The 8,987-nt window shown below is 46.8% G+C and overlaps 1 protein-coding gene across 1 annotated transcript; it reads left to right on the top strand.

Moving 5' to 3' along the window:
• Window positions 1–6,168: 6,168 nt before the first annotated feature.
• Window positions 6,169–7,194, top strand: LOC122008998 (bZIP transcription factor 27-like). The gene is made up of 3 exons (XM_042564957.1): window positions 6,169–6,852; window positions 6,934–7,011; window positions 7,091–7,194. The coding sequence occupies exons 1-3, from the start codon at window positions 6,253–6,255 to the stop codon at window positions 7,157–7,159; spliced, it is 747 nt and encodes a 248-aa protein (XP_042420891.1). The 5' UTR covers window positions 6,169–6,252; the 3' UTR covers window positions 7,160–7,194.
• Window positions 7,195–8,987: the final 1,793 nt, after the last annotated feature.

Raw genomic sequence — 8,987 nt, 5'->3', positions numbered from 1 at the left:
TCAGCCGGACGGACAATGGTCGAGCCGGGCACGCAGAATGCGAAGAATTTCCCGATTGGTTACTTCGGCTTGACCGTTGCTCTGGGGATAAGCCACGGACGTGAAGTGTTGCTCGATGCCGTAGCTTTTGCACCAATCCTCTAGGATCTTCCCTGTGAATTGCCGCTCATTGTCGGAAACCAATCGGCGAGGGATGCCGAATCGACAGATGATGTGTTGCCAGATAAATTTTTTGACCATCTGTTCGGTGATCTTGGCTAGCGGCTCGGCCTCCACCCACTTGGAAAAATAATCCACCGCCACTAGCAGAAATTTTCGTTGCCCGGTCGCCATCGGAAATGGACCGACAATATCCATTCCCCATTGATCGAATGGACATGAAACGGTTGATGCCTTCATTTCCTTTGCCGGTCGGTGGGAGAGGTTGTGATACTTCTGGCATGAAAGGCACGTAGATACTGTCCGAGCGGCGTCTGCTTGTAAACTTGGCCAAAAGTACCCGGCCAAGAGGATCTTCTTGGCCAACGATCGTCCGCCCGGATGTCCTCCGCACGATCCTTGATGTACCTCTTGGAGGATGTAAGCCGAGTCTTCCGTGCTCACGCATTTCAACAGCGGGCGTGAGAAAGCCTTTTTGTAAAGCTGATTGCCGATGAGTGTGAACCAACCGGCCCTCCTTCTTAACAGCTGGGTTTCGTTCCGGTCGGACGGCGTGGCTCCCGAGCGGAGGAACTCTATGATGGGTGTCCGCCAGTCGCTTGGAAATGTGAGGCCTTCCATCCGGTCGACGTGCGCCACCAACAGTACTTTTTCAATTGATTGCTGAATGGCGACCGGCGTTATTGAGCTCGCGAGCTTGGCTAACTCATCGGCTGCTTGATTTTCTGCTCTGGGTATCTTCTGGACAATAACTTCTTTAAAGTCAGCTTTGAGCTTCTCGAAGGCTTCAGCGTAGAGCTTGAGCCGAGCACTATTGATTTCGAAGGTACCAGAGAGCTGCTGAGCGGCCAACTGCGAATCCGAGTGAAGCGTTACCCGACCGGCTCCCACATGCCGAGCTGCCTGCAAGCCGGCTATGAGGGCCTCATAGTCTGCTTCATTGTTGGTAGCTTTATAATCCAGCCGGACGGATAAGTGCATCTTCTCTTCTTGAGGGGAGAGTAACAATCCCAATCCCGCTCCTGAGCCGAGTGGACGACCCATCCACATATATTCTCCACATAGCTTCTGGCTCTGACCTTTGCACCTCAGTCACAAAATCGGCCAAGGATTGCGCTTTTATCGCCGAGCGGGGCTGGTATTGGATATCAAATTCACTTAACTCCGTCGTCCATTTGATGAGTCGTCCGGATGCCTCTGGATTTAGTAGAACACGTCCGAGCGGGCTGTTGGTTTTGACAATGATAGTATGTGCCAAGAAATATGGACGAAGGCGCCGAGCGGCGAGGACCAGAGCAAAAGCTAGCTTTTCGAGCCCATTGTAGAGAGATTCGGCATCCTTTAAAATGTGACTAAGGAAATACACAGGCTCTTCTCCGCTCGCACTCACCAGTGCCGAGCCAATTGCCTGCTCGGTCGAGGATAGATAAATACAGAGCGGCTCACCAATAGTCGGCTTGGCTAATACCGGGAGCGAATTCATATATGCCTTTAAATCTTCGAACGCCCGGTCGCATTCTTCGTCCCAGTGAAATTTTGTAGCCTTGCGTAAGATCTTGAAAAACGGAAGGCTCCGGTCGGCGGTTTTGGAGATGAACCGGGACAGAGCGGTTATCCGACCGGTCAAACGCTGCACTTCCCTTGTATTTCTTGGAGGCGGCATATCTTGTAGAGCTTTCACCTTGCTGGGATTTGCTTCGATGCCCCGCTCGGTCACTATGTACCCCAGAAAGCGCCCTCCTTTTGCTCCAAACAGGCACTTCTGGGGATTTAACTTGACGCCATATTTGCGCAGCGTTCGGAAGGTTTCCTCCATGTCCTTGAAGAGATCGGCCGCTCGGACGGACTTAATGAGAATGTCGTCCACATAAACTTCTAGATTCCGTCCGATCTGCTCTCTGAACACTTTATTCATCAAGCGCTGATATATGGCCCCCGCATTCTTCAATCCGAACGGCATTACATTATAGCAATAAGTGCCGTCGGCCGTCACGAAGCTGACTTTTTCTTGATCTTCACGGGCGAGCGGCACTTGGTGATAGCCCTGGTAAGCGTCGAGCATACAGATTAATTCACAGCCGGCCGTAGAGTCCACCAGCTGATCTATCCGAGGCAGAGGATAAAAGTCTTTCGGGCAAGCTTTGTTGAGATCCCGAAAATCTATGCATACTCTCCACTTGTCGCCCGGCTTGGAGACTAATACTACGTTAGCCAACCAGCTCGGGAACTGTACCTCGCGGATATGGCCGGCCTCCAAGAGTTTCTCCACCTCCGCTTGGATGATAGCATTCTGCTCGGCGCTGAAATCTCTTTTCCTCTGCTTCACGGGCCGTGCGTCCGGTCGGACATGTAGTTCATGCTGCGCTATACTTGGTGAAATTCCGGGCAGCTCATGTGTCGACCAGACGAAGACATCATGATTTCTTCGGAGGCTTTGGATCAATTCTTCTTTCTGCTTCTCTTCCAGATCGGACGCTATAAAGGTTGTGGCCTCCGATCAGGTTGGGTGAATCTGCACTTCCTCTTTTTCTTCATAAATTAAAGAGGGTGGCTTTTCGGTGATGGCGTTTACCTCGATCCGGGGCGCCTTCCGAGCGGAACAGGCCTCTGCTCGGACCATCTCGATGTAGCATCGCCGAGCTGCTAGCTGATCTCCCCGTACTTCTCCCACTTTGTCCTCTACGGGGAACTTGATCCTCTGGTGGAAGGTTGAGACGACCGCTCGGAATTCGCTGAGAGTCGGTCGTCCCAAAATAACGTTGTAGGACGAGGGAGAATCGACCACCATGAAGTTTGTTGTCCTGGTCCTCCTGAGCGGCTCTTCTCCCAGCGAGGTAGCCAGCCGGATCTGTCCGACCGGCTGAACTTCGTTACCAGTGAACCCATAGAGCGGAGTTGTCATGGGTAACAGCTCGGCTCGATCAATTTGCAACTGATCGAATGCTTTCCTGAAGATGATGTTGACCGAGCTTCCTGTATCTACAAAAACGCGGTGGATAGTATAATTCGCTATTACCGCTTTGATGAGCAGAGCGTCGTCGTGGGGCACTTCAACTCCTTCCAAGTCCCCGGGCCCGAAACTAATTTCGGGTCCTTCCGCTCGTTCTCGGCTACAGCCAACCGCATGAATCTGGAGCTGCCGGACGCTCGCCTTTCTAGCTCGGTTGGAGTCTCCTCCGGTCGGCTCGCCAGCAATAACGTTGATCTCGCCTCGGGAAGTATTGCTTCTATTTTCCTCTTCCCGAGCGGTCGGTCGAGACCGTTCTCTGGACGCTCTGTGATTCTCCTGCCTTGGAGAACGATGCCGATCGGGCGTCTGTGGCTGTCGCCTATCAACTCGTGTCTGGTCGGCTTCATTAGGTCTCTGTCGCCTGTCGACTGATGGAGACCGCCGTCCGGCATTCCGGGGCACGGGATGAGTCGCGAAGGGAAGACTTCGGCAATCCCTTGTGTTGTGTGTATCCGTCCGGTGAAAGGAGCAGAACATCGGGGTCCATCTCTTCTTTGGCTTTGGCCGGGCGGCAGCTACCTCTTGCACGTGGGACCTCACATGAGGGGAGCGGATTGCTTCAGCCCTCGGTCCTCTTGGTGGTTGAGTGGTTGGGGGCTTCCGTTCGGCAGGTCGAGCCCGATCAGCAGGAGCTTCCTTTCTTCGAGCCGCTTGGGCCTCCTCCACATTGATGTACTCGTTGGCTCGGTGCAGCATATGGTCATAGTCTCGAGGCGGCTTCCGAACTAGCGAGCGGAAGAAATCCCCATCCACTAGGCCTTGTGTGAAGGCGTTCATCATGGTTTCCGAAGTGGCCGTTGGAATATCCATCGCCACTTTGTTGAATCGCTGGATGTAAGCTCGGAGCGATTCACGGGCTTCTTGCTTGATGGCGAACAGGCTCACGCTCGTTTTCTGGTAGCGTCGGCTGCTTGCAAAATGGTGAAGGAAGGCCGTTCGGAAGTCCTTGAAACTTGTGATAGATCCGTCTGGCAACCTCCGAAACCACCGTTGAGCCGATCCCGAGAGAGTGGTAAGAAAAACTCGGCACTTTACTCCATCTGTGTATTGATGGAGAGTGACTGTGTTATCAAACTTACCCAGATTATCATCCGGGTCGGTTGTCCCATTGTACTTGCCGATCGTCGGAGGCACATAGTGCTTGGGCAGAGGGTCTTGTAGAATAGCTCCGAAAATTGGCGATTTATCCGCTCGGGAGAAACGTCCGCTCGGGGGGCTTTCCCTTTTCTGTTGTCTCGTCTCGGTATTTCATCCGAAGATGATCCCCGTTCTCGATTAGTTGCTACGGCTTCAGGAGTGCGGAAGAGAGCCCGATGGAATGGTACTGTCGCAGGTGGTGCTTCCGCTCGGCCACCCGATGCTGACGTGGCTTGCTGCTCTGGCCGCTTGGCTGTTGCCTTCTGTTTTTGCTCCACAAGCTTGGCGACCCTTATCTCGATCAGAGCGTCGAGTTCCTCGTTCGAAAGCGTCACCAGGTGTTGTCGCCCAGCCTCGTCCATTGTTTCCGCTCGGATACAGGAACGTTCCCACAGACGGCGCCAAATTGATCCTGTCCGAATGCTGATTCAATGGACGCTGGGCACGTGGCGCTTCCTGGCTGCTAGTGTGGATCTTCGGACGGCGGCACGAAGCTCCGGCGAACCTGCACAGAAGTCGAGCCGGGAAGGGGTTCCCGGCGGCGACCCTCCGACGCTCAAGTCAGGCGAAGTTCAAGGAATAAATAATGGCTTCAAAACGCGTAGAATGCATACCTCCGGCGAAGAATGAGGGCCTTTATATAGGGCAGCGAAGAAGTGAGTGTACACCTGCCGAGGTGTACACGTGTCCATGGCTCATACCCCAGTAAGGACTTGTCAGTGAGCTTCCCTAACCCATACTGCTACAGTCTCGGTATGTCCTCGATGGGACAGCGAAATCCCCTGTCACAGGATTTGGAGCATGGCCTACACGTGAAACATACCTGCTGTCAGAAAAATGCGTCCCCTGTCCTTTTCCCCATTGCTCCAGATCAGGCGTCCGGGCGGACAGCAACCTCAACATCCGGCCGGACATATGTGGTGGTTTACTTGGGGAGATTTTCCATCATATACTTTGTGGAGACTATTAGCAGTGTTACCTTATGGCTTTGGCCGAGCGTGAGGTCCGCTCGGCACCACGACCTTTTCCACTGAGCGCCGGAACCCTGATTTCGACAGGGTGCCTTTCAACCATCAGCCGACTATCGTCCGATCGGGACATTCGATTCCACCGGACGGCCGGTCTACCGCCCGGTCGGACCCAGCCCAGCCGTCCGGTCGGACCCGGCCCTCTCCGGATGGACAACTGCCACTGTGACTTCTACGTGGCGTTGACTCCGCATGGTGGGGTCCCCTGTTCTTACTACCGTATATATATATATATATATATATATATATATATATATATATATATATATTAGTTGGATGCTAAATTTTTTTAAAAAATTATCAAATATTAATGAAATATTAGTTTTAAATATAATAATTATCATATAAAAATATTAATAAATTTAAATATACATTGATAATTAAATTATGAATTAAAAAATAAAATATTTTAAAGAATTTTTTTTTTCAATGTGATATGATATAGATAGGTCAGAATTGAAATAGTATTTATTAAAATAATATTTGAGGTTGAACTGGTACCATTTTAACCCTTTGTTTTTTACATATATTCCCTTTCGAATATTACTGTGCTCCCTCCTCTTCAGCCCCGTCAAATCAACACAATCTACGGCCCCAGTATCAACTTTTTCTTTTTTATTTCAATTATCTATTCTTATCCCTTAAACATAGTTATCGTCAGATTAATTAATTAATGAAGCTCTAATTGTGGCAGTAAACTAAAATTCCGTTAGGAAATTAGTTGAACTGTGTGTGAGGACTCTACTGATGTTTTCTTTGATTGTGTGATTCATAAGCACGTGCATAGGTGTACTTATAGTACGATGAACAGAACACTTCTTTTGTTATGATTTAGACTTTGCTAATCTGATCACACTCTAGACCCTTTTCAAGGTGCAATTCGACACCACTTTCTCTGCCTCATTTTCTTTCTCAGTTATGTGGTCGTTCGGGCAATTAGATCGCCGCCCCAACAGGAGGGGGGCGTGCTCCTCCTCCTTGAGGTCCTCCCCTTCCTCCACTGTCCTCCCCCAACCGCCGAAGCGCCGCACCATGGAGGAGCTGTGGAAGGACAGAAGCCTCAACGTGTCTTCCTCTGCACTCGACCAACATGGTCTTTACCACCACTGCCACCCAGCCGACTCCTCGTCGCCTCCCTTTCCTAACATGGTACTCCAAGACTTCCTCGCCGGACCGCTGAACCGGCCGCCTTACCTGAAGCCGGCCGACGCAGAGGAACTACCGTTCCAGCCTCCCGAGGCTGCCCTCAGCCTCAGCTCCGGTCTGGAGTTCCATCTCCTTGGCGAGCCCGATCAGGCTAAAGCTCAGTCCAATTCCAGCTCCAACTATGTTGCCAGCAACGAGACCAACGTCTCCTTCATTTCCTCTGCTTTGCCTGTCGGCCCGCCCTCCCCGACCGCGCTCTTCTCCTTCTGCTCCAGAAAGAGGTCGACAGAGAGCCCCGGTGCCGCGGACCGCTGCCAAAAGAGAATGATCAAGAACCGAGAATCCGCTGCAAGATCGCGCGCGAGGAAGCAGGCTGGTCTCGTGCTCCCTACCCTCTCTTTTGAATTCATCCATTGAATCTCTGTTCTTCGTGTTCCTCCTGCTGGATTGCAGGCATACACCATCGAGCTAGAGTTGGAGGTTTCCCAGCTCAAGGAGGAGAATGCCAAGCTGCTAAGGCAAAACGAAGAGGTGATATTAAGTTCATTTTTCTCGGATCATGCTATTCGGTAGATACTAATTATCACTGGTGCATGGACTGCATCATCAGTTGAAGAGGAATCAGGTGGCCGTGGTGACCAAAGCTACCCTGCAAAGGAGCTCGACAGCACCATTTTGAGGAGGAACATGGAAGATCAGAGAAGAGAAGAGAAGGGGCGAGAGACCATTTGAGGTGCAGCATTGGAGATTAATTCCTCCATTATTCTCCACTATCATTCTGACTCTTTTCTGTTTGGGTGATGGTCTTGCCGACATTTAGTACACGCTCTTCCATTTTAACTGAGACATCAACAAGTATCTGTTTTGTGCAGAAGTAGTATATCTATTGTATAAATATATAATGACGGCAACCGTATAAATATATACAGGTGGCAAAAGTTGAAGTTGAGGTCGTTAATGATCTGACCCGCGTTGGAAGAAGATAAATCAGATGAGCAGAGATATAAGATAATTTAAAATAGTATTTATATCATAAATTCTGGCGGAGTAACAACTCGATTATATTCACGGGGCAACTGTATATATATATATAAACTATGGTAGTACAAAGGTTAAGTTGTCACAAAAGGGTCATTTTTGGATGGTCCCACACATTTAGAAGAGAATAAATCTTGAAAAAACTTATTCAGTCTTAATCGATCTTTCTAAATAGAGTATAAGATAATCTAAAATAATATTAGACTTACCGAGAATCGATATGGTTGTATCTGCGAGGCAACTAACTTAGGCACGAAGAATCTGATGATGATTGATGGGACTTATTTTAATCGATCGATCAAAATGTGATCTCTAATCTCATTAATGCAGCTGTGCGGGCCAAATTAATTGATGTGTTCAAAGATATGAAAAATCTGAAATGACACCTGCCCATCAGTTTCTACGGAACAGTCGTCAGTAATATTTTAAGGAAAAATTTACATGCAGTCCTTATTGACAAATATAATTTTACGTGCAATCCCTACTTCTTTAATTTTTTATTTTCACTCCCTAGTCAAACATATTTACCTAATTACCTATTATATTTTTAGGTATAAAAAGTTCAAAAATCAGTATAATTCATCTTAAATTCAGTACATTAAATTTAGAATCTAGTATATTTTGTATCAAATTGTGTACGATTCTTTTTTCATCTTAATTAGATGGAAAATATATTAGATTTTCTTTAAATGATACTCAATTGGATGAAAAATATACTAGATTTTCTTTAAATGATAAATAGTGCTGAATTTAGGAAGAATTATATTACGAAAAAAGTTGTGCTCAATTTAATAGAAAATATACTCGATTCTATTTTAAAGTGTTGAATTTAATAGGAATTATACTCATTTTTAAACTATTTGTACCTAAAAAAATATGAGAGTTAATTTTGATAGAAAATATACACGATTTTCTTTAAATGATACTCAATTGGATGAAAATATACTAAATTTTGTTTAAATGGTACTGAATTTAGGAGAAATTATATTAAGCAGGGAAAAAACCATGCTCAATTTAATAGAAAATATACTTGATTCTAATGTAAAATACTGAATTTAACATGAATTATACTCGTTTTTAGATTTTTATACTAAAAAAATATGAGAGATAATTTTGATAGAAAATATACTCGATTCTAGTATAAAATGCTGACTTTAAGAAAAATTATACTCATTCTTGGACTTTTTATACCTAACAAATCTGAGGGCAATTAGGTCATGATATTTACATGAGGGGAGTTGAAGCAAAGGAAACTTTGCATGTAGGGAGTGGAAACAAAATTTTTTGGATAGAGGGACTGCATGCAAAATTAAAAAAGAGATTAGGGATTTTTCTCCACTTTACCCAATATTAAAATATGTAGAATTTTTTAAGACGTTTAAACCTAAAAATATCATAAATATAAAAAAATAATAATAAAGAGTATATAAATTATGTGGTAATCTTTAAAAAAAATATTTATAATTTTT

The sequence above is a fragment of the Zingiber officinale genome, chromosome 1A (genome assembly GCF_018446385.1).
Source record: "Zingiber officinale cultivar Zhangliang chromosome 1A, Zo_v1.1, whole genome shotgun sequence".
In the NCBI taxonomy this organism is placed as follows: Eukaryota; Viridiplantae; Streptophyta; class Magnoliopsida; order Zingiberales; family Zingiberaceae; genus Zingiber; species Zingiber officinale.
The sequence above is the reverse complement of the archived record's forward strand: the minus strand, read 5'-3'. Positions and strand labels throughout refer to the sequence as shown.